Genomic DNA, 26,926 nt, shown 5'->3' on the forward strand with positions numbered 1-26,926 from the left:
TTGGCTATTTAGTCAATACAGGTACACTGCAGTACTCCATATAGGTTTGCTAAATATATAATATGATGTTCACACAAGGTCCAAATCACATAACGTCCGATTTCACAGAACGTATCGTGGACGTTAAGCGACGCGTACCTGTATTTCAATTGTGCACTATCATTTTGCTCATTGTGAATTAAACATACAAATTTTTCTTTGGCATGCACAATTTTTAGGTGCATTTCTCACAAATATTTTACATCTGAAACAGTGAATGAATCTATGTAATATATTTCACATAAAGTTTCAGTTTAAACTTTAAAAGTTTGCAAGCCAATTAAAAATATTGAAGGGTATTTGTTATACATACACTCACTTTGTTGGGTACACCTAGAACATAGAACAGTACAGCCCAGAAACAGGTGACTCAGCCCACAATGTTGTACTGAATCAGCTAAAAAGCAAAACAAAACCACCCAAACATTGATCCCTCCTAGCTACACCCTGTCGAAATCCCTCCATCTTCCTTACATCTAAGTGCTTATCCAAATGTCTCTTCAAAGCCTATAATGTATTTGCCTCTTCCACCATACCAGGCAGTGCATTCCAGGCATCCACAACTCAGAGTGAAAAAACTTACCCCTTGAACCTACCTCCTCTCACCTTCAGTGCATGCCCTCTGGAATTAAATATTTCAACCCTGGGAAACAGATACTCTCTGTCCACTCTACCTACGTCTCTCTAATCATATAAACCTCTATCAGATCTCCTCTCGGCTTCTGGCTTTCCAGAGAAAACAACCCAAGTTTAGCCAGCGTCTTGTTATAGCACATGCCCCCTAAACATGGAACATAGAACATAGAATAGTACAGCACAGTACAGGCCCTTCAGCCCACAATGTTGTGCTGATCCTCAAACCCTGCCTCCCATATAACCCCCCCACCTTAAATTCCTCCATATACCTGTCTAGTAGTATCTTAAATTTCACTAGTGTATCTGCCTCCACCACTGACTCAGGCAGTGCATTCCACACACTCTGAGTAAAAAACCTTCCTCTAATATCTCCCTTGAACTTCCCACCCCTTACCTTAAAGCCATGTCCTCTTGTATTGAGCAGTGGTGCCCTGGGGAAGAGGCGCTGGCTATCCATTCTATCTATTCCTCTTAATATCTTGTATACCTCAATCATGTCTCCTCTCATCTTCCTTCTCTCCAAAGAGTAAAGCCCTAGCTCCCTTAATCTCTGATCATAATCCATACTCTCTAGACCAGGCAGCATCCTGGTAAACACACATCAAAGTTGCTGGTGAATGCAGCAGGCCAAGCAGCATCTCTAGGAAGAGGTACAGTTGACGTTTCAGGCCGAGACCCTTCGTTAGTCCTGACGAAGGGTCTCGGCCTGAAACGTCGACTGTACCTCTTCCTAGAGATGCTGCCTGGCCTGCTGCGTTCACCAGCAACTTTGATGTGTGTTGCTTGAATTTCCAGCATCTGCAGAATTCCTGTTGTTAGCATCCTGGTAAATCTCCTCTGTACCCTTTCTAATGCTTCCACATTCTTCCTATAGTGAGGCGACCAGAACTGGACACAGTACTCCAAGTGCGGCCTAACCAGAGTTTTATACAGCTGCATCATTACCTCACGACTCTTAAACTCTATCCCTCGACTTATGAAAGCTAACACCCCATAAGTTTTCTTAACTACCCAATTCACCTGTAAGGCAACTTCCAGGGATCTGTAGACATGTACCCCTAGATCCCTCTGCTCCTCCACACTACCAAGTATCCTGCCAACCAGGTAGCATCCTGGGGGGGGGGGGGGAGAGAGAGAGAGAAAGATATTGATTGATTGATTGATTTTCCCATCAGGGTTCCCTTAAATAAATATATCATCTTGACCTCTAGTTCTTGTCTCATTTTATATACATATAAGCTGAAAGGCTTACACACCTGATTACATACACCAAGGGAATAGTTAGAGAATTGGCTGATTGGTAGGAGGCAGTGAGTGGGAAAAAAAGGATCCTTTTCTGGTTGGCTGCCAGTGAGTAGTGGTTTTCTACAGGGGACCACTTCTGTTTATGCTGTATATAAATGATTTAGATGATGGAATAGATGACTTCGTCGTCAAGTTTGCAGATGAGTATTGCTAGTATTGCTAGGAGTATTGCGGGGAAGGTGGATGAGTTGAGGGCGTGGATTGACATGTGGAATTATGATGTTATAGCAATTAGTGAAACTTGGCTACAGGAGGGGCAGGACTGGCAGCTTAATATTCCAGGGTTCCGATGTTTCAGATGTGATCGAGGCAGAGGAATGAAAGGTGGGGGAGTAGCATTACTTGTTAGTGTAAAGTGGCTGCTGAAGGGTTGTGGAAAGGATGTGGATGTCATGGTGGGGGGCGGGGGGTGTGGTTGCTGATAAGCTGGTTTAATGAACGGAGGTGTTGATTAGCCTGACAGCTTCAGGGAACTGACTTTGAGCCCAATGGTCCTGGCGAGGATGCTTCATTGCCTCTTCCCTGATGGAAGTGGGACAAGCAGCCCAGAAGCAGGGTGAGTGGGATCCTTTATGTCATTGCCGGCCTTTGCCCAGCACCTTTTAAAGCAGAGGTTGAAAGGTTCCTGATTAGTAAGTGGGTCAAAAGTCAGAGGTAAAAGGCAGGAAGATGAGATGGGGAGGGAAATTAAGTTGATCAAAAGGCCGAGCAGACTCGAAGGGCCAATATGACTAATTCCGCTCCTTTGTCTTCTGGTTTTACGGTCTATCTGCACATAGACATGATCTGACTTACGTACAGTTAATGACATTCCCTTACCTCTCAGCCTCTCCTTCACAAAACCCAGAAGCTAGGTGCACCCCTGGACATCTGGCTTACATTTTCAAACTCTGCTTTGCCTGGCTAGTTGGTGATTTGGCTGTGCCCAATATTAGACCATGCAGTCACTTCATAAGCCAGAATGTTCACCTAAACCCCAGAAAATTAGTTTGCCACCATGAAATCAAACATTGATTATTTGTAAATTGTTCATAATATACAAAGGCGTGAAATGCATTGATATTACTTTCTGTTCATCTCTACATACTTGGGCTACCCTCTGCAAAGAGTCAAAACCTTTGCTTTGACCAGCGGTCAATCCAGACATTGGAAGTGTGGAGAGGAGAGGACTTCAATCAGGTCCACTGTCCAAGGATAAAAGGCAGGGGCAGGAGGCGGCAGCGTAATAGAGTTTTGACCAGTGGCCAGTCAGTGTTTGGGATTAATTAGTAAGAGCAAATTGAAGGAAGCCAGGGGCAAGCACAATGGCTGTCGCCTGAGTAGACATAGAGTGGTGATCTTAAGGCTTTAGCTCTTTGAGGCTTCATTCAGAGACAGCAAAGGAAAGTAAAACTCAAGCAACACACACAAAAAATGCTGGTGAACGCAGCAGGCCAGGCAGCACCTACAGGAAGAGGTACAGTCGACGTTTCGGGCCGAGACCCTTCGTCAGGACTAACTGAAAGAAGAGATAGTAAGAGATTTGAAAGTGGGAGGGGGAGGGGGAGATCTGAAATGATAGGAGAAGACAGGAGGGGGAGGGATGGAGCTAAGAGCTGGACAGGTGATTGGCAAAAGGGATACGAGGCTGGAGAAGGGAGAGGATCATAGGACGGGAGGCCTAGGGAGAAAGAAATGGGAGAGGGGGAACCCAGAGGATGGGCAAGGAGTATAGTGAAAAGGACAGAGGGAGAAAAAAGAGAGAAAAAAAGGGAAAGGAATAAATAAATGAATAAGGGATGGGGTACGAAGGGGAGGAGGGGTATTAACGGAAGTTTGAGAAGTCAATGTTCATGCCATCAGGTTGGAGGCTACCCAAACAGAAAATAAGGTGTTGTTCCTCCAACCTGAGTGTGGTTTCATCTTTACAGTAGAGGAGGTCGTGGATAGACATATTAGAATGGGAATGGGACATGGAATTAAAATGTGTGGCCACTGGGAGATCCTGCTTTCTCTGGGTGACAGAGCGTAGGTGTTCAGCGAGACGGTCTCCTAGCCTGTGTTGGGTCTCGCCAATTCTTTATATCTGCTCAGCCAGGGCAGCAGAAATGCCAGGTAAGGATAGTGAAATGGTCCTCTTGTGGGAAGGCAGGGAGACCTCCAGTGTCCCTGACGACTACAGTTGTGAGAAGTGCGTCCAGGTACAGCTTCCAACCGCGTTAAAGAGTTGGAGCTGGAGCTGGGTGAACTCCAGGTCATTTGGGAGGCTGTAAGGGTAATAGACAGGACATACAGAGAGGTAGTTACACCCAAGGTGCAGTATGCAGGAAACTGGGTGACAGGAAGGGAAAGGACTAGAGTGCAGAGTACTCTGTAGCCAACCTCTCAACAACAGATATGTCACTTTGGATACTGTCAGGGGGGATAATCCAGCAGAGGGAAATCACAGTGGCTGGGTCTCTGGCACTGAGTCTGCCTCTGTGTCTCAGAAGGGAAGGGGCAGAAGAAGCACACTGTGGTGACAGGGGATCGTTAGTTAGGGGAACTGACAGGAGGTTCTGTGGGTGAAAATGAGATGAGTATGTTGTCTCCAGGGTGCCAGGGTACAGGATATCTCTAATCGAGCCCTCAGCAGGAGGAGAAGATGGCGGCACGACGCAGCTTGCACGGCCACTCCGGTGAATGATATCTGTAATCTGTCAAGTAGGGTGCCGTGCACAATCCTGATGTGATGGAGGCAGACGTGAGAGAATGGAGGAACATTTGGAGAAACTTCCAAAATGCCTGCTTCGCTGCCATTGTTACTGTGTGATCCTGAATCTCCGGAGGGGAAGACCCCAAGTCCTTGGCTTTGCTTGTTGCTCGGTGGCTGGGACGGGGTCGAAGCGCTCGGCAGAGATGGTGCTCGGTGCTCGGTGTCGAAGGGCTGGCCGGAGGCTCGAAGTTTTCGGACAGACTCAGTGTCGGCTGTGGTCGGGTGCTTCCAATGCATCGACAGTTGTTGGCACCTGGAGGTTTATGGGAAAGAGAGTTTCTCCCTTCTGCCACTTGCTATCGGGGACTATCGGGAGTCGATCGGAACTTTGAGACTTTTTTTTACCGTTCCCATGGTCTGCTCTTTATCAAATTATGGTATTGTTTTGCACTGCTGTAACTATATGTTATAATTATGTGGTTTTGTCAGTGTTAGTCTTTGGTTTGTCCTGTTTTTTTGTGATATCACTCCGGAGGAAAATTGTATCATTTCTTAATGCATGCATGCATTTCTAAATGACAATAACCGAGGACTGAGTGTCCTCATAATCAAATCTAAGCATTTCTAAGTGGTAGGGTGAACAGCCAAAAGTCATGGTCCATGTAGGTACCAATGACATGGGTAGGGCGAGTGATGAGGTTTTGCATGGGGATTTCAGGGAGTTAGGTGGCAAATAGAAGGGCAGGACCTTGAGGATTGCTACCTGTGGCAGGTGCTGGTGAGGCCAGAATGAGGAAGTTTATACAGATTAATACGTGGCTAACGAGTTGGTGTAGGAGGGAGGGCATAAGATTTCTGGATCATTGGGCTCTCTTCCAGGGAAGGTGGAACCTGTACAGAAGGGGCAGTTTGCATCTGAACTGGAGAGGGACTAATACCCTGGCGGGAAGGTTTGTTAATGCTGCACGGTGGGGATTAAACTAGAGCTGCAGGGGCATGGGAACCCGAATGCCAGAACAGTTGGTGGAGAAGTTGAGGAGACAGATGTTGGTAAGACTTCAAAGTTAGGAATCTAAAGGTTGAGTATGGTGTGACCAGTATCCTGAGCTGCCTATATTTCAATGCAAGAAGTATCGTAGGAAAGGCGGATGATAGTATTAAGGGTGAGGTAGCTGATTTACAGAGGCAATTTTGTAGTGAGGAGAGGCTGTTGATAGGGCAAAATTTCAGTCAACAGAATGAGTTGCAATGTAAAAAGCAGAAAAAATCGAAAAGGGTGAATACAGGAGTGAAGATGTTGTATCTGAATGTGCACATTGCATGGAATAAGGTAGATGAACTTGCAGCACAGTTGCAGATTGGTAGGTATGATGTAAAGATTACAGCTGGGAACTTCATGCCTAAGGATACACATTGTATCGAAAGGATCGGCAAGAAAGCAGAGAGGGGGGCATTGCTCTGTTGGTAAAAAATGAAAATCAAATCATTGGAAAGAAGTGACATAGGGTCAGAAGGTGTTGAATCATTGTGGATAGAGCTAAGGAACTACAAGGGTAAAAAGATCCTGATGGGAGTTGTATACAGATCCCCAAACAGTAGTAAGAATGTGGCCTAAAAATTACAACCGGAGATAGAAAATACATGCCAACAGGGCAATGTTACAATAGTCATGGGGGACTTCAATATGCAGGTAGATTGGGAAAATCAGGTTGGTGCTGGATTACAGGAGGAGGCATTTCTAGAGTGCCAATGAAATGGCTTTTTAGAGCAGCTCGTGCTTCAGCCCACTTGGGGATCAGCTGTTCGGGATTGGGTGTTTGGCAATGAACCAGAATTGATTAGAGAGCTTAAGGTAAAAGAACCCTTATGGGAAAACGATCATCATATGATAAAAGTCATCCTGAAATTTGAGAAGCTAAAGTCAGATTTAAAGTCAGTATTATAGGGGAGTGAAGGCAATTACAGACGCATGAGAGAGGAGCTGACCAGAGCAGATTGGAAAAGAACACTGGCAGGGATGACAGCACAGCATTTCTGGAATTTCTGGAAATTATTTGGAAGGCACATCCCAGAGAGGAAGAAGTTTTCCAAAGGAAAGATGACACAAGCGTGGCTAGCAAAAGAAGTCAAAGCCAACATAAAAGCCAAAGAGAGGGCATGTATACGGCAAAGATTGGTGGGAAGTTAGAGGATTGGGAAACTTTTAAAAAACAACAGAAGGCAATGAAAAAGTCATTCAGAAGGTAAAGATGGAATATGAAAGCTCACCAAAAATATTAAAGAGGATACTAGAAGTTTCTAAGAGTAAAAGAGAGGCAAGAGTGGACATTGGACTGCTGGAAAACTATGCTGGGGAGGTAGTTTTGCGGGACAATGAACTGGTGGATGAACTGAATATGTATTTTGCACCAGTCTTCAGTGTGGAAGGCGCTAGCAATATGTTGGAAGCTCCAGGTGTGAAGAATCATGAGGTGTGTGAAGTTACTATAACAAGGGAGAAGGTTCTTGGGAAACTGAAAGATCTGAAGGTAGACAAGTCACCTGGACCAGATGGTGTACACCCCAGAGTTCTGAAAGAGGTGGCTGGAGAGATCACGAAGGCATTAGTAGTGATCTTTTAAGAATCACTAGATACCTCCCAATGTCTCAGTAAAGCAGCCAGCATAAACAAAGACACTGCCCACCCTGAAAATTCCCTCTTTTGCCCTCTCTCACTGGGCAGAAGATACAAAAGCACCTACCATCAGCTGCAAGGACATCTTCTATCCCACTGTTATAAGACCATTATACAGTATTAGATTTCACAACTTACCTTGAACTTTATCTGCCCGCACTGTACTTTCTCTGTAATTGTAACGCTTTATTCTGCATTCTGTTCCGCATCCCTCTTTGTACTACCTCAATGTACTGATGCGGTGAAATGATCTGTATGGATGGCAGACAAGACAACGTTTCTCATTGCACCTTGGGTACATGTGACAATAATAAACAAGTTATCACGGCGCAGTAGTGTAGTGGCTAGCACAGCGCGTTACAGTACCAGCGACCCGGGTTTAATTCTCGTCAGTGTCCTGTGATTAGGCTAAGAATAAATCGGGGTATTACTGGGTGATCCAATCACAAACAAGAGAAAATCCGCATATACTGGAGGTCCGAGCAACACACACACAAAATGGTGGAGGAACTCGGCAGGTCTGGCAGCATCTGTGAAAAAGAGTAGAGTCAACATTTCGGGCAGAGACGCAAACATCATCTGTACTCTTTTCCACAGATCACTGGGTGGCGTGGCTCGGTGGGCCAGAAAGGCCAATTCTGCGCTGTATCTCAATCAACCAGTCGATAAATAAATATTTCCCCAGACTCCTCGACATCGATGATCAAAAGTCTGGACAAATAATCTGTTTCATGAAAAATCGAGGCTCAGAGAGTCATAACCACGGTGAACCGAGTATGTCACCGATCATGTGGAATTTAATATCTGGGTCTGTCTGCATGGTTTCACCCCGCAAGATTTAGGCACTTCTCGATTCATTCAGCATCTCCCTCATCATCATACCTAGCAACACCTCTGCTTCGGATCAGAACGCAATACACCTTACAAGTTTGGATTCCCATTCATTGTCCTAAGGGGTATAATCGATCCACAGCTGCGGGCATTGAAATCAAGAAGGACACGCCGAGTTCACACGGCGGAGGAGTAGTTCTCTTCTGGAGACTCGGCGGGTGCTGGAAGCTGCGCCATGTATTCGGCAGGAGCGCGTCAGAACAGGCAGACTCTTTTTATTTGAGATGGTATATATAGCAGGCTGTCTAAAGTTCATAAACTCGAGTTCATTTCTTGCGGCTGACACTTGTATCTCTCCTCAATTTAGTCCGAATTCCTCAGGCTGTCAAGATTGGCGGAAGATCAACACCTCCAGTCACGAACCCACCACCAAGAGTTTATCACCTCCTGTCAGAGTCACCTCATGTTCAGGCACTCCAGTACCCAACGTCACCTTTGGACATACAATGAATCTATATACATGAGGTATCTTAGAGACATAGTAACATAGAAAAGTACAGCACAGAAACAGGACCTTCGGCCCATCTCGCATCTGCCGAACATTCTATGCTTTTATATTTATTATGTTTTTTATTATTGTGTTTTTATCATATTATGTTTTTTTTTGTGCTACATCGGACCCAGAGTAACAATTATTTCATTCTTGTATACTGGGAATGTCATTAAACGATCTAGAATCTTGAGTGCATTGGCATGTCTCCATTGTGAAGGACACCCCTTTCTTTTAAATATTCCACTGGCAAATCAGCACTTACCGGACCAGGAAGTGAAGAGATTTTCATCGTGCGGAGGGACGCTACCTGACTCAGGCTGTTCGGTACGGGTAAGGTGTGTCTACTTGATGCCAAAGTTTCAGTGCAGATTCCTACCACCTTTTTTTCCTGCCGAAAACACTTCCTGGTTCGAGATCCAAGTGCAGGGAGCGTTGTCGGTAGAACGGCAATGGAAGGCGCACAGGGAGTCCGCTTTCTTTGCTTTATTTCTTTTACATTGTAAAAACTTTTACTTTATATGTATATATATTTTTTAAAAGACGATTTGTTGCAAGTTGCCTGCTCTCCAATGTGTTTTTGGCGCGGAGGTTAAATAAGCAGCGATACCATGGGGAATTTCATTCGGACTCACTGTGTTTGGCTGAAGTGCATTTGCCCGTGTGTTTTCAAGAAATCCAAGCCCAACGAGTCGGAGTTGGCGGTAACGGCGGCCAGCGGCAATGCCACACTCCCCTCTCCGCTGCCCATGGAACCGGCTCAGAAGACGTCGACGATCGGCAACAAGCGCAATATCTACGTGGCTCTGTACGACTACTCGGCTCGCACGTCCGAGGACCTGAGCTTCGAGGCGGGCGAAAGGCTGGAGGTGATCGATCAGTCGCTGGACAACTGGTGGCTGGCCCGCTCGCTGAAGCGAGGGGGAGGCAGGCAGGGATATATCCCCAGCAACTACGTGGCGCCCGACCGCAGCATCGAGGCAGAGCCGTGAGTACCGAGTTATTATGTTCAGCCCTAGACAGGTGTCTGTGTTTGCCTCAGAGGGCAGTCTTCCGGAGACCGCGGTTTTTCGCTGCCGTCCAACCAAAGTAAAATGGACCTTTGTCACACTGGTAAAAACTACCATGTCGTCGGTACCAATGGTGATCAGTTGGAAAGGGTGAAATAGGATAACTCCAGACGACTTCTGAACCCCGATCAGTGACCATAAAACATAGGAACAGAATTAGGCCATTCGGCCCATCTCTGCCATTCCATCATGGCTTATTTATTATCCCTCTCTACCCCATCCTCCTGCCTACTCCTCGTGACCTTTGACGCCCTGACTAATCAAGAACCTATCAGCCTCCGCTTTAAATATACTCGGTGACTTGGCCTCCATAACTGTCTGTGGCAATGAGTTTCGCAGATTCACCGCCAAAACCCCTCCTCATCTCTGCCCTAAAGGGACGTCCTGCTATTCTGAGGATGCTCCAGGCGCCCCCACTTGATTCACTTGTGTTAGTTTATAGCGCTCCCTGGGGTTGAAATTCACTCCCTTGTCCTAATCAAAAGCAAGGCATACATGGAATAAGCGATGGGATGCCCTCAGAGAGCTTTGACCTGTACACTTTTCTCATAGTTTGTATCTTTGCTTTTTGATTTGCACTTCAAGGAGTGACGCTTTTGGAAAGGACTTCGAAATGACGGGTACAGTTTGAATGCACCGGTTCACATACTGGAATAACACATTAGTTATTAAAATGATAATCTTTCACCAATAGTTTCCGTATGCTGCAGACCAGGAAACAGGTACACACTGTATGGAGATAAAACATATCAAAGTTTTGGCTCTTGATTAGTCAGGGAATCAGAGGTTACTGGGAGAAGGGAGGAGAACGGGTAATAAATCAGCCATGTTGGAATGGTGGAGCAGACTCAAAGAGCCGAATGGCCTAATTCTCCTGATATGTTTTATGGTCTTATGGATTGTATACTATTGTTTCAGGCCACTGATATTTTGTGGGAAATTCAAATTAACAATGATATACAAATATATTAATGTTTGCTGAGGATTTGTTTACTGTTTTTGTCGTCTTAGCCTGATGTTAAGTGATTTACAGAATATCCACTTGAAAAATGTGGTGACATTAATTTAATAAAAGCACTTACTGGTAATCTCATTAAGATGGTATACATTCAGTGGCCATTTTATTAGGTACCTCCTGTACCTGATACAGTGACTACTGAGTTTATGTTCATGGTCTTCTGCTGCCATATCCCATCCACTTCACCGGTCGACATGTTGTACGTTCAGAGATGCTCTTCTGCACACCACTGTTGTAAAGCATGATTATCTGAGTTACTGTCACCTTCCTGTCAGCTTGAACCAGTCTGGCCATTCTCCTCTGACCTCTTGTTAACAAGGTGTTTTTGCCCACCAAACTGCCACTCACTAGATGATTTTTTTTTTTTGCTTTTCACACTATTTACTGTAAACCCTGGAGACTTGTGTGCATGAAAATCCCAGGAGATCAGCCGTTTCTGAGATACTCAAACCTCCCCGTCTGGCACCAGCAAACATTCCACGGTCAAAATAACTTGTATCACATTTCTTCCCCATTCCGATGTTTGGTCTGAACAGCAGCTGAACCTCTTGGCCATGTCTGCATGCTTTTATGCCCTGAGGTGCTGCCACATGATTGGTGGATCATATATTTGCATTAATGAGCAGATGTACAGGTGTACAGATGTGCCCAATGAACTGGCCACTGAGTGTATGTGATTGAAATTTAGCTTTTGGTTTGTAGTGTTCTATATAAACTGTGTTGTTCTGCATCTCCAGCTCCTGCGCAATCTCGAGGAAATCTGCAGATGCTGGAATTTCAAGCAACACACATAAAAGTTGCTGGTGAGCGCAGCAGGCCTGGCAACATCTATAGGAGGAGGTACAGTCGACGTTTTGGGCCGAGACCCTTCGTCAGGACTAACTGAAGGAAGAGTGAGTAAGAGATTTGAAAGTGGGAGGGGGAGGGGGAGATCCAAAATGATAGGAGAAGACAGGAGGGGGAGGGATGGAGCCAAGAGCTGGACAGTTTATTGGCAAAAGGGATTGGCAACTGTCCAGCTCTTGGCTCCATCCCCTCCCTCCTGTCTTCTCCTATCATTTTGGATCTCCCCCTCCCCCTCCCACTTTCAAATCTCTTACTAGCTCTTCCTTCAGTTAGTCCTGACGAAGGGTCTCGGCAGGAAACGTCGACTGTATCTCTTCCTAGAGATGCTGCCTGGCCTGCTGCATTCACCAGCAACTTTAATGTGTGTTCCTGCACAATCACTTGTGTTTACCATAGTTCTTTTTTAAATGCCCAGAATAACTATGGAAAGTAAACATAGAAGTCTATGACATTTAGGTAATTTTATGACATAGTGAGAGGAGACCAACAGGCTGGAACAAAGGTCAAAGCCAGTCTAAGGATGGACTTTAAATCTGTCAGCAGGAGGAAGTTTGGACTATATGCTCAGAGCTGTGAAATAATTCTAGCGTTAATTAAGTCACCGAATCTAAAAATAGAAAAATTCACACTTCTGTACGATTTTTATTTTATTGCCATATAGTGTGGAATAGACCTTTCCGGCCCTATGAGCATCGCCTCCCAGCAATCCCCCGATTTTTGTCCAAGCCTAATCCCGGGACAATTTACATCAATCAGTTAACCTACAATCAGTACGACTTTGGACTGTGGGAGGATACCCACATGGTCACAGGGGGAATGTACAAACTGCTTTCAGGTAGTGGTGGGAAGTGAACCTGGATCACCTGCAGTGTAAAGCGTTGTGCTAACGACTATGCTACTCTGCTGCCCAACATTAAAATAATACTGAGTATCGTGTGTAAATCTTGGACCTCCATACCCAACAACATCGGGAGGACCTCAGTAGCGAAAGGTAACAGCTTTCCCAGGATAGTTAGTATTGGTGACAAATGCCAACCTTGCTGACAAGGTTCAAAACTGCCGGTAAACTAAATCATCATATGCAGCAGCCACTGAGCTGCACGTGTGTGTGGCCGCACAGTAGCTGAAATGCTCCCACACACATAGCCTTTGTTGCTGATCAGCTGGAATTGGTTATAGCTAGAAAATGTTTATAAATGATTTTATTTGATATACCATTTAATCTGTAAATAAAATTCAAAGTATGTGATTTTTCAGTTTCCATTCTAAATATTCATTGTAAGCTTATTACAAAAACTAGAGTCGCAGAGTCATAGAAAAATACAGCACAGAAACAGGCCCTTTGGCCCATCTAGTCCTTGCCGAACCATTTAAGCTGCCTAGTTCCATCGATCTGCACCTGGACCATAGATCTCCATATCCTTGCCATTCATGTATCTATCTAAATTTCCCTTAAGCAGTGAAATCGAGCTCGCATGCACCACTTGGTCGGCAGCTCGCTCCACGCTCTCATAACCCTCTTAGTGAAGAAGTTTCCCATGTTCCTCAGAAATGTTTCGCCTTTTCGCTCTTAACTCATGACCTCTAGTTGTAGTCCCACCTAAATTCAATCGGAAAAGTATGCTCACATTTAAAAACATCTAAAGTGCCGTGCAGTTTTCAGGTCGTGTAGAAAAAAAATTTCCTGCTCAGAATAATGATAGGTTAACTGCAGAGCACTAATCTGTGTGCAGCTGGTTGACAACATGTTTCAGCCATACAAAACCATGAAGTGCAACATGTCACTGAAAATTTATTTTTTGCATTCCCGTTTAGACTTCTTCCCTGCAAACCTTAGCACCGTCAGTGACAAGCATGGTGAAAGGTTTCACTGGGGTACACTATTTTCTAAATGGAAAGAAAATCCAAAAATCTGAGGTGCAAAGGGACTACTCGGAAGTCCTTGTGGAGGGTTCCCTAAAGGGTAACTTGCAGGTTGAGTTGGTGGTGAGGAAGGCAAATGCAATGTTAGCGTTCGTTTTAGGAGAACTAGAATATTAAAGCTAGGATGTAATGTTGAGGCTTTATAAAGCAATTGTGAGGCCTCACTTGGGAGTATTGTGAGTAGTTTTGGGTCCCTTATCTTAGAAAGGATGTGCTGAAACGGGAGAGAGTTCAAAGGAGATTCACGAAAATGATTCCAGGATTGAAAAGCTTGTTATGTGAACAGCATTTGACAACTCTGGGTCTCTATCCACCTGAATTCAGAAGAATGAGGGGTGACCTCATTGAAACCCATCGAATGGTGAATGGTCTTGATAGAGTGGATGTAGAGAGCATGTTTCCTATGGTGGGAGAGTCTCAGACCAGAGGACACAGCCTTAGAATAGAGGGGTGGCCTTTTAGAACAGAGATAAGGAGGAATTTCTTTAGCCAGAGAGTGGTGAATCTGTGGAATTCCTTTCCACAGGCATCTGTGAAGGCCAAGTCTTTATGTATATTTAAGGCAGAGGTTGATAGATTCTTGATTGGTCAGGGCATGAAGGGATACGAGGAGAAGGCAGGAGATTGGGGTGAGAGGAAAATTGTATCAGCCATGATGAAATAGCAGAGCAGACTCAATGGGCCAAATGGCATAATTCTGCTCCTCTATATTATGATCTTATGGTCTTATGTCTGGGCACATGGCCAAGTGATTAAGGCATTGGACTAGCGACCTGAAGGTCGTGAGTTTGAGCCCCAGCCGAGGTAGTGTGTTGTGTCTTTGAGCAAGGCATTTAATCACACATTGCTCTGCGACGACACTGGTGCCAAGCTGTATGGGTTCTAATGCCCTTCCCTTGGACAACATCAGTGTCGTGGAGAGGGGAGACTTGCAGTATGGGCAACTGCTGGTCTTCCATACAACCTTGTCCAGGCTTGCGCCCTGGAGAGTGAAGACTTTCCAGGCGCAGATCCATGGTCTCGCAAGACTAACGGATGCCTTTATTTATTTATGGTCTTATGGTCTGCACAGTTGTAAAACAAACTTCGAGGAACCTTGGTGGCATCTGAGTTCCCTAGATTGAAAGTAGTTTTGAATTTTCTGCCTGGTATACGCGGATGGCACAGGTAATGATAGATTTTCTGTTTATCTGTGGTTTAAAATGATGCAATAGACCCTCGAATATGACTTCTGAAATCTTTATTCTCCCCTTCATTTCTATAATCAAAGTAGTCACTTTACGAGGGCGGTGTAAATTCTTCATGCCTTAAGAGTGTTAGGTGGCAACTTTGCCATTTCTTCAGCATTTTTCCCCCCTTTTTTACACGGCTGAGTTGCTGGATCGATGCTCAGCCCAGTACGTCTGGCAAGAAGCCAACCGTATTCGAACCCAGGACAATTCACCTTGAAGTCTGGTGCAGACGCCACTACACCACCAGCCAGCGATGAATATAAGTGGGACTGTTTTAATATGTCCTGTTTTATCCTGTCATTTGTCTCTCACGTTAGATATGTCCTATGAGGGATAAAGTCTTCACTTTATTGCAGCTTGGAACCCTTTTCATAAGTGGCTTATAAAACTATTTGAAGTACTTCCATGACTTCAGAAAGCAAATTAGAATGTGTTGATAAAATTGCCAGGAATCATCTCACATCTCTTCCTCAGAGAAGAGAAAGCTGTTCGAGCTCAGTGCATCAGAGTTTGGAGCTCAGCTCCGACACTGTGACGGGTTTGTGTGTACTCCTCGTGAATGCCTGAGTTTTCCCCAGGTTTCCTCCCACATTCCAAAGATGTGCAGTTAGTAGGTTAATTAGTTATTGTAAATTGTCCTGTGATGAGGCTAGTGTTACATAGGCAAGGCCCGGGCGGTGTGGCTCGTCGGGCCGGAAGGGCCTGTTCCATTCTGTATCTCTAAATACAGTAACATGCAACAGTCTTTGGCTGGAATATATGTAACTAGGTGCCTGAGACATTTGTACAGCGCTCTATTTACCAACGTGGAGCAGAGAACGAGTTTGTAAATCTGGCGGGAGCAAAGGGTGCTGGGAATGGCGAGGGTAGAGCATGGTGAGAGGGGTCTGGGACAGGTGGCAGAGAAGGGGTGCTGGGGCAGGGGGAAGGGCAAGTACAGACACATCAGGTCCTGTGCTTGATGTACTACCTGATTCCATAACCTTTTGCAATCAGCTTAATAACATCGTGGTCCCTAGGTACTTGTTCATACTTTTGAGGAGTCCATAAGTCAGATGTTTGTAACACAGAGGATATGAATTAAGGATTATGTTCTAATGGAAAATTAAAAAAAAACAAATACAATTTCACACCAAAAAATGCTGGTGAATGCAGCAGGCCAGGCAGCATCTATGGGAAGAGGTACAGTTGATGTTTCAGGCCGAGACCCTTTGTCAGGACTAACTGAAGGAAGAGTGAGTAAGAGATTTGAAAGTGGGAGGGGGAGGCGGAGATCCAAAATGATAGGAGAAGACAGGAGGGGGAGGGATGGAGCCAAGAGCTGGACAGGTGATTGGCAAAAGGGATATGAGAGGATCATGGGACAGGAGGCCTAGGGAGAAAGAAAGGGGGAGAGGAGCCCAGAGGATGGGCAAGGGGTATAGTGAGAGGGACAGAGGGAGGAAAAAAGAGAGAGAGAAAAAAATATAGTAATAAATAACGGATGGGGTACGAAGGGGAGGTGGGGCATTAACGGAAGTTAGAGAAGTCCATATTCATGCCATCAGGTTGGAGGCTATCCAGACGGAATATAAGGTGTTGTTCCTCCAACCTGAGTGTGGCTTCACCTTGACAGTAGAGGAGGCCGTGGATAGACATATCAGAATGGGAATGGGACGTGGAATTAAAATGTGTGGCCACTGGGAGATCCTGCTTTCTCTGGCGGACAGAGCGTAGGTGTTCAGCAAAGCGGTCTCCCAGTCTGCGTCGGGTCTCGCCAATATATAAAAGCCCACATCGGGAGCACCGGACGCAGTATATCACCCCAGCCGACTCACAGGTGAAGTGTCGCCTCTCCTGGAAGGACTGTCTGGGGCCCGGAATGGTGGTAAGGGAGGAAGTGTAAGGGCATGTGTAGCACTTGTTCGGCTTACAAGGATAAGGGCCGGGAGGGGGATCAGTGGGAAGGGATGGGGGGACGAATGGACAAGGAGGTCGCGTAGGGAGCGATCCCTGCAGAAAGCAGAAAGGGGGGGGAGGGAAAGATGTGCTTAGTGGTGGGATCCATTGGAGGTGGCAGAAGTTACGGAGAATTATATGTTGGACCCGGAGGCTGGTGTGGTGGTAGGTGAGGACAAGGGGAACCCTATTCCTATAAGGTAGAAGGTGATGAGTTGTTAACTTCAAACTTTCTGCATAATCACTCAAAGAGTTGAACTGCACATGCATGTAACGAGAGCTGTATAACTCATCTCCTTCTACCTCAGGCCACAAACTTATCAATCACCCCTGCTGTGGACCACTTTCTGGCGGTCCAAGACGCCGACTTCTGCAAAGAAGGGATCCGTATGCTCCATGACCGCTGGACTAAGTGTGTAAATGTAGGAGGGGAGTATGCTGAAAAATAAATGTGCTAGGTTTCCTAAAATTGACTCCTTCTACCTTAGGCCACGGACATATCAATCACCCCTCATAAGTTTACAACTCTCTGCAGCTTATTTTGATTCTCCCCAATTCCCCATTCCAGACAGCAATGCAGCCAGTTAGAAAGCTCTCCAAATATTTATATCAAATTGGGACATCTTTAGCTAGCTCCTCTGGCACATGCTGTGGCCGACATCTCTAACAATTTGTGTTTCATATCAGACTGATTCTTGCAATCATGCTTCACCTTTCAATAGGTTTTCTTTCGTATTGCTTGAAAACAAATGATATTCGATATCACTTGCTGCTATCTGTTCCTTATTCACAGACCTGTTTATCATATCCCTGCAGTCTTTCTGGACTCATCATACTGTAGATGTGATACATGAAGAGGACCCCAAAATAGATTTTAAAAAATGTTCATGAGTACATTACGCAACTTTGAGATTCGTCTCCTAGCAGACAGCCATGAAACAAAGAAACCCAACTGAACCTATTAAAAAAAGATCATCAAGCACCCAATGTGCAGAGAAGAAAGCAAACAATAAACGCCAGTAAATAGTGTTCTGAACTGAAGTCCACAAAGAGAGTCTACCCCCAGACCCTTAGTTCAGCACAAAGTGGAGTAGTGACTGAACTGGCCTGTCCCTCACCTCAGGCCCCAACGCCCTGTCCTTTTCAATCTGGCCCAACGGGTTCAGCCGCGTCGATATGCTTCAGGGCTTGGACCCCGCTACCTCGATTTGGCATGGTGCTTAAATCGATCAAAGCTTTCTCAGGTATTAGTGTTTCTTTTTTCTTTAGTTGGGTTCTTTTGGGTTTCTTGCTTTGTGGCTGCCTGTAAGTAAACAAATTTCAAGGTTGTATAATTTATTGATTTTTGATAATAAATGTACTTTGAACCTTGAAACCTCGGGTCTTCCTCGCTCTCGGCGCCGGGCTTGCTGCCTCGCCTTACCTCGGTTCTGCCACATCGAATTGCCCCAAGTCCAAAGGGAAGTCACAGGCCATTGCTTGCAATTATCATTTGCCAGAAAAGTAGTGATTAACAAAGTACTTAGTTGTTTTCTTTGTTTTATCGGCCACCAGCCAGAAGTCACTGAGATTCACCAGCACCAACTTAAACTGGAAACCATTGTTCGCATTAACTATTAATAGAAACAACACAAATCATGGTGTAACATCATAGCTGTACAGTAAAAGAGGCATGTCTTTACCTCTCCTCTTTGCTGTTTACCCTCCAGCCATCTCCTTATCTAGAAGGCCACACTCAATATGAAACCATGTACTATTAACTTTACTATCAAAGGGTTTCTTCCAGGTGCTCCAGTTGCCTCCCAAAGACATACCGGTTGGTAGGTTAATTAGTCATTATAACTTATTCTGTGACTCTTCTTCTTCTTCGGCTGTCCATCACTTTCAAAGTTGACTGAGGCCTGGGCAAGGTTGTATGGAAGACCGGCAGTTGCCCATGCTGCAAGTCTCCCCTCTCCACGCCACTGATGTTGTCCAAGGGAAGGGCATTAGGACCCTTACAGCTTGGCACCAGTGTCGTCGCAGAGCAATGTGTGGTTAAGTGCCTTGCTCAAGGACACAACACGCGGCCTCAGCTGAAGCTCGAACTAGCGACCTTCAGATCACTAGATCAATGCCTTAACCACTTGGCCACGCGCCAACACTAATTCTGTGATTAGGCGACTGTTAAACTGGAGGTTGCTGGGCACCACGGCTCAAAGGGCTGGAAGGGCTTTTTCCATGCTTTATCTCAATAAATAAATACTGTAAAATGATTAGGGGATGCATATAATAGAAACAGCAATTTATAGCAATGCAGAGCCTTCAACATTGTTACGTATTCACAGATGCTCCATTACCAAGGGACACAAGCCACACAAGGGAGGTATCAGCTGAAAGTCTGACCATTCCAGGTTTTGCTGGGGTAAGGGAATGAGGGTGGCGACCGCCAGGAAATATTTAAACCAGAAATGGAAAAAGTGAGGCAGAAGGATTGTGGGATGCATCCAGGAACGTAAGTTCTTTGCAGCTAAATGTGGGTTTGGCAAATGTGGGGTTGCATTTAAAATCAGGGATGTGAAAGAGAATGGAGTTTAACAGCAAAAGTCAGCAAGGGCTTTAAAGCCTCAAGAGGTTACAGAAGATGGGGTAGAACTATGAGAGATTGAAAAATAAGGGGAAAACATAGAAGACTGAGAGGAGATTTGATCGAGGTATAGAAAATTGTGAGGGGTATAGTTAGGGTAAATGCAAGCAGGCTTTTTCCACTGAGTTTGAGAGGGACTACAACTAGAGGTCATGGGTTAAGGACGAAAAGTGAAAAATTTGGGGAAGACGTGAGGGGAAATTTCGTCACTCAGAAGGTTGTGAGAGTGTGGAATGAGCTGCCAGCACAGGTGGTGCATGCGAGTTTGATTTCAACGTTTAAGAGAAGTTTGGATAGGTACATGGATGGTAGGGGCATGGAGGGCTTTGGTCCCGGTGCTGGTCGATGGGAGTAGGCATTTTAAATGGTTCAGTATGGGCTAGATGGGCCGAAGGCCCTGTTTTTATTCTGACGTTTTTTATGACTCAAAGCCTTGTTTGGTCTACTTATGATATATGGTCACAAGCACACAGCACTATGTGAATAAGGCTGGGTGTGAGTTAGGAGACAGACGTTAGGGTTATGGACGACCTCAAGGTGATGTTCAATGGAACAAGGAAGGTCAACCAGAATACTGTGGAATTGGATGAAAGTTTCAGCAACAGATATTTGGGTTGGATGGTGATGTCTATGAGCCCAGTGGAGGCTGGCCTGTCCTGGAGTTGGAGAAGTGTCTGTGTGTGTGAATGGGTGGGTAGAAAGGGGCTTGCTTTGTCATTGTTCTGCTGAGGATGATGTGCATGCTATCTCTGGCACTGGAACGTGTGCTGACACTTTTGCTGCCTGCCCCCAGCACATCCTTCAGTGGTGTATGTTTGCTGTATGTTTTAATGTACGTGAGATAAATAAATGAATGTGAATCTTAACCTGAGATGAAAGAAGGCAGTTGGATGATACTACTGAGGTAGAAACAATTCTGATGGCATTGACACATGACCCAAAGCTCCTCCTGTGATTAAATATGACATTAAAATTGTGACGCTAGGATTTAGCCAGGAGGGAAAGATAGAGTTTGTAAAGGAGACTGACCTCTCTCTTCCCAGTCTCTATTTGGAGAAATTTCTGCTTATTTGAATGCTGGATAACCAAACCAACAATGTACATTCACAGGAGGCAGTGGGTGGTTGGGAGGGGTGATGTTTTGGAGCTACAGATAGTATCCACTTGTGTAAAATAGCTCAATAATTCTGGATGCTGTCAACGAGGGGAAGTATGTAAATATGACATAGGAAGGGCAAAGATAATTCTATGAGGCTATCAGAACTTGGACATGGAAGAGAAATCATTGCTGATAATTCTATGGTTCTCTGAGGATCTTATTGAAACCTATTGAATATTGAAAGGACTGGATTCAGTAAACATGGAGAGGATGGAATTGGAGAGTCTAGGATCAGAGGGCACAGCCTTGGAATAGAGCAAGGGTTCCCTACCTGGAGTTCATGGACCCCTTCCTTAGTGGTATTGTTCCATGGCATAAAAAGTTCGGAACCCCTGAAATAGAGGAATGTCCACTTATAACAGAGATGAGGAAGAATGTTTTTAGTCAGAGGGTGGTGAATCTGTCGAATTCATTACCACAGACAGCTGTGGAGGCCAAGTCATGGGGTATATTTAAAGTGGAGATTAATAGTTTCCTCGCAAACACGAGGAAATCTGCAGATGCTGGAATTCCAAGCAACACACATAAAAGTAGCCGGTGAACGCATTCACCAGCAACTTTTATATTGATAGTTTCCTGATTAGTAAGGGTATCAAATGTTACAGGGAGAAGGCAGGAGAATGGGGTTGAGAGGGATAATAAATCAGCCATGATGGAATGGCAAAGACGAATCAATGAGCCGAATGGCTTAATTTTGCTCCTATGTCTAATGGTTCTTATGGTGATTGCAGACCAAAACTACCACATTGTTCTATCTATCATGTCTTCAGTAACATGTCTTACAGAAGTACACACTTCATGAGTCGGATAAACTTTCATTTTTTCTAATGCTTATTAATTTCACCCCATGCTATCACAAAACCAATAATTTACTGACGTTTGATTTACAACTCACTCTTCCATCTTGCCAATTCCTTCTAAAATGGTGGGTAATAAAATGGACGAGCTCACCTCTCTAGCCAGGCGTCAGAGAACATTTCGGGAGTGCAGTGTGATGTGTTTCACTAGAACGGGGCTGCACAAGGACATACCTGATCAAAACTCCTCCATGGATGGCTTCCAGACCGTTCCGGCTGACTGGAAGTGCACTGAGAGCGGTAAGCGTAAAGGAGGTGGGTGCTTATTGTTCTGGCTAACAACAGTTGGTGCAATCTGGGTCATATTACGATCGAGGAACGTGTTTGTAGACCAGATATTGAACTTTTTGCTGTTGGACTTCGGCCACACTCCACCGAGATTCAACAATCATGGGAGGTCGTTCCTGCCTGTGGCCATCGAACTTGCAGCTCCTCCCGTGGAGGGTCAGACACCCTGAGCCAATAGACTGGTTCTGGACTTTTTTCCATCTGGGATAGTTTGCATTTTGTTGTTTGATTGTTTGTGGTTTTTGTATTGCTATATTTATGCTCTATTCTTGATTGGTGTGGCTGTAACGAAACCCAATTTCCCTCAGGATCAATAAGGTATATCTATCTATCTAAACAATAGAATTATTACATCTCCAATTCTAGGCTCTATTTTCCCTTTGATGAAACCCTGGATAAGTGCCTCACCCTCTTCTCACCAGCTTCACACAAGAACTTCAGAATTATTTAACGTGTCATCATCATCATCATGATGTGCCATGTTGTATGACGTGGGCGATCATGGTCTTTCAATGACTATGATTGTTTTTAGCAATCTCTTCTGCAGAAGTGATTTGCCATTGCCTTCCTCTGGGCAGTGTCTTTACAAGATGGGTGATCCCAGCCATTATCAATACTCTTCGGAGGTTGCCTACCTGGTGTCAGTGGTTGCATCACCAGGATTTGTGATATGCACCAGCTGCTCATACGACCACCCACCACCTGCATCCATTGGCTTCACGTGACCCTCATCAGGATACTGAACAGATGCTACACCTTGCTGAAGGGTGACCTGCAGGCTAGGGGAGGGAAGGATCACCTCATACCTGTCTTGGTACAGCTGTATCTCCACCCTGCCACCCCATGCGTACCTTTTACAAATAATTTTAATGAATTTTATTGGCACAATTTCTCAATATAGTAGGACATGACATGATAAGAATAATCAGACAGAGTGTCTAACCATTCTACATTTGTAGTTGCACAGTCCCAATATACAAACTGCCAAAAGTAAGGGACAGTTTTATTCAGAAAGGAGACCCTACATTCGTGATATAATTACGGAGGAGACTTGGGACAGATGAAGGCAAAAGTATATATGACTGTGATAGAGAAAATGCTCAAAGTTAATATATTTAATTTGCCAGATGGGAAATATTAGCAATGTGTTTAGTGAGGCCTCCGTCAGTCATGGTCAACCGTGGACGTTGCGTTCCAGCTGTCAAGGTGTGCAAGCCTGGACAATATGATATGCAGAGCAAGCTATTACCCCTGTCGCAAACTCTCCCTCTCCATGCATCTGATAAACCCGAAGGAATGGCAGAGACTGAGTAGCAAAGTGATTAGCAATGTGTTCAGACCTATGGATGTGAAGGAATGCAAGAAAAAATGGTGCTTGATTTAGGAGTTCAAAGTAGACCAAGTTATCAAGTAATTGAACTAAGTTATCTCCTCTACTTTGGTGAGAAATGTTGTAAATTGGGAGGCTGCTTTGTCGAGCCCCTCTGCACCAACCGCCACATGCGGGACTTCCTGGTGGCCAATCATTTTAATTCCAATCCCCATTCCCGTTCCGATGTGTTGACTCATGGCTGGAGAAGCAACACCTTGTATTCCGTCTGGATGGCCTCCAACCTGATGGTAAACAATTTCCAGTAAACAATTTCTCCCCTTCCCCTGTTCTGCTGTTCCCCAAACTGCCCTATTGCCTTTGCTCACCTGCCCATTACTATCCCCTGGATCCCCTCCTCCTTCCCTTCTCCTGTGGTCCACTCTCCTCTTATATCAGATTTCTCCTTCTCCAGTCCTTGACCTTTTCCACTCACCTTCCAGCCAGCTTCTTTCCCTCCCCCCCACATTTTTTTAACATCTTCCCCCTTCCTTTCCAGTCCTGAAGGAGGGTCTTGGCCCAAAATGTCGACTATTTATTCATGACCATAGTTGCTGCCTGACCTGCTGTAAAGGTGAAGCCACACTCAGGTTGGAGGAACAACTCCTTATATTCCGCCTGGGTAGCCTCCAACCTGATGGCATGAATATTGACTTCTCAAACTTAAGTTAATGCCCCACCTCCCCTTTTGTACCCCACCCATTATTTATTTATTTATTTATTTATTTATTAAATTTTTTTTTCTCTCTCTCTCTCCTTGTTCTCCCTCTGTCCCTCTCACTATAACTCCTTGCCCATCCTCTGGGCTTCTCCCCTCTCCCTTTCTTTCTCCCTGGGCCTCCTGTCCCATGATCCTCTCATATCCCCTTTGCCAATCACCTGTCCAGCTCTTGGCTCCATCCCTCCCCCTCCTGTCTTCTCCTATCATTTTGGATCTCCCCCTCCCCCTCCCACTTTCAAATCTCTTACTATCTCTTCTTTCAGTTAGTCCTGACGAAGGGTGTTGGCCCGAAACGTGGACTGTACCTCTTCCTAGAGATGCTGCCTGGCCTGCTGCATCCACCAGCAACTTTTATGTGTGTTGCTTGAAATTCCAGCACCTGCAGATTTCCTCGTGTGAGCATTTTGTGTGTATTGCTTTGGATTTCCTGCATCTGCAGACTTTCTCATGTTTGTAAGTTATCAAATATTGTGTTGTAAGTTTTCATTTGCTTTTGGTTCCTGATTCTGATACATTTTTCAAGAGTTACAGCAATATATATGAAATGTTGATAAATTAAGTTTATGATATGCTTCAGACAATTTCCCTAGATAACTTCATTTGAAAATGCTAATAGCTTCAGTTTTGATTTCAGCGCAAGCCTGTTAAAAATGATTAATGTGTTCCCAATTCTATATGCTGCATGCACCAGCTGGTCGCAAAATACTAATAGTCTCTCTGTGGAGTTATTGCCATATGAGGCTACACCTGTGAGAAATAGTGCTTGCCTTTTCCTTTTGATTTAATTATGATAAAGTAAACAAGGTAGGGAGACCACATCAAAGAATGCCCGAGCAGTTGAAAATGCCATTAGCACATTGGCTGCATCTGCAAGTTTGTTTTGTTTGTTACTGTGCTCGTTAGTTCAGTTGTGATTTATTTGACTGAACATTTTGGTCCTGAAGCTGGCCAGGAAATGATTGTGAAACAAATTACAGCAGTTATGCTGACTTCTATTTCAGATTGAAGGAACTGTGCTGTTAATCACTGCCCCCTCTATGTGGCCACGCAGCAACGGAACTGCTCCCACGCACGTAGCCCTCGTTGCCGTGCCGTTGGAATTTTCTTTTTTTATAATATTTTATTAAAGCGCCGTGCACTTTTCAGGCCAAGTAAAAATATGCAGCCATAAAAGAAAAGAGGGAATGTTGTTCCTAATCAGTGAAACGCCATGTCACAAGATGAACTGCACAACTTTGTCATTTGAGTTATCATGGGCAAGGATTCAGACTTTGATTGTGGTGTATTACTAGCAATAAGATACATTCTATAAAGTAAAATATCAAAGATACAGTAAGTACAGCTCTTGGGAAATTAATGAAGGAACCATTGGGAAGAATGTGAGATTGAATATTAGGGGTCCTGAAAAACGTTGTCTCATTTTTACTGTGTACTATACCAGCAGTTACGGTTGAAATGGCAATAAAAAGTGACGACTTGACTTGACTTAATTTACATTAAAGGTATTATAATATAGAAATCATTTGGTGAATCAGATGCTTACTTATTTAGAGATACAGTGCTGATTAATCCCTTTCAGCCAAGCCAAGAGCAACCCACCGATTTAATCCTAGCCCAATCACGGGACAGTTTACAATGAGTAGTTAACCTGGCAACCGGTACCTCTTTGGACTGTGGGAGGAAACCGGAGCACCTGGAGGAAACCCACAGTTTCATGGGAGGATGTACAACCTCCTTACAGATGACATTGGAACTAAGCTCCAATTTCCGATGTCCCGAGCTGTGATAGTGTCTGCTAACTGATACACTACCATGGTGCCTGTGATGGTATTGGGTTCACTGTCCGCAAAGGCTGAAAACTCAAAAGGTTTTAATCCCTATCCAGTATAGGTACCTACGTGTACCCTCGCTATAGGAAGGTGATACTGAATCCACTTACTCTTTTCAGACTAACTTACTGCCATGCTCAGTGCCTGTGGCAAGGTCTAGATGCCAATACCCACCACTGGAGTGCTGGGCTCCCCCTCCCTACCAAGGTGGAGATACCTCTAGTTAATGAAGGGCAGTTTATTTTATTTTTAGTGATACGTTTAAATTTAGAGAAATAGTTCTTAACACACATTTAAAACTTGCAGAGTATTTCTGAGTTATAAAAGATTTCTGAATCCCTTTGACTTTGAATAAAAGGCAGTTTACTTTCTGAAAGTTTCTACCAGTCATGACCCAAAGTAAAATCACCTAGCAACAGCAGTTCTACAACTAAACTTTAGTGTTTTGATATTAGTTCAAAATTCAAGAGGTTATCTGCGTTAAGAAGTCAAGTGGTTATGTTGCAGATTTATAGAACTCTGGTTAGGCTACATCTGGACCGTTGCATACAGTTCTGGTCACCCCACTATAGCAAGGATGTTGAGGCTTTTGGAGAGCGTGCAGAAGATGCTTAGCGGGATACTGTCTGGTTTAGTGGACATGAGTTACAACAAGTGGTTGGACAAACTTGGGTTGTTTTCTGTGGAGTGTCGGAGGCTGAGGGCAGATTGGATGTCGGTTTATAAGATTATGAGATGAGTAGATAGAGTAGATAGGGAATATCTTTCTCCAAGGGTAGAAATGTCTAATACCAGAGGACATGCATTGAAAGTGAGAAGGGGTAGGTTCAAACCAGGTGTGAGGGGTGGGTGCCTGGAGTGCGCTCCCTGGTATGGTGGTGGAGGCAAAGACATTAGAAGCTTTTAAGAGTTGTTTGGATAGGCACATGGATATAAGGAAGATGGAGGGATATGGACATTGTGTAGGTAAGAGGGATTAGTGTTTGGGTGTTTTTGATTTAAATGTTAGCTGGTTCAGCACAACAATGTGGGCCAAAGGGCCTGTTTTTGTGCTATACTGTTCTATATTTTATGACCTCCACTCAGCTTCTAGACAGACAGATTCAAATGTTTTAATTTTATTTTATTTTGAGGTACAGCCCTTCAAGCTGGATGGCCTCGCAGTCCCCGACAACCCCGATTTGACCCTGACCTAAGAAACAGCGTGGAACAAGTCTTTCTGGCCCAACAAGCCAAGCTGTCCAGTCGCTCACCTACTTAACTCCAGCCTAATCACCGGACAATTTACAACGACCAGTTAACCTGCTAACCAGTACATCTTTGGAGTGTGGGAGGAAACCA

General features: G+C 44.7%; 1 protein-coding gene across 1 annotated transcript in view; it reads left to right on the forward strand.

Annotated features, from left to right (window-relative positions):
* The first annotated feature begins 9,052 nt into the window (after positions 1 to 9,052).
* frk (fyn-related Src family tyrosine kinase) overlaps positions 9,053 to 26,926 on the forward strand; it is a 149,366-nt gene continuing 131,492 nt past the window's right edge. The window contains exon 1 of the mRNA XM_063033634.1: positions 9,053 to 9,697. Coding sequence (XP_062889704.1) covers positions 9,321 to 9,697 — 377 coding nt within the window. The 5' untranslated portion in view covers positions 9,053 to 9,320. The remainder of the gene's footprint in view (positions 9,698 to 26,926) is intronic.

Source organism: Mobula hypostoma, chromosome 2 (assembly GCF_963921235.1).
Source record: "Mobula hypostoma chromosome 2, sMobHyp1.1, whole genome shotgun sequence".
Lineage (NCBI taxonomy): Eukaryota > Metazoa > Chordata > Chondrichthyes > Myliobatiformes > Myliobatidae > Mobula > Mobula hypostoma.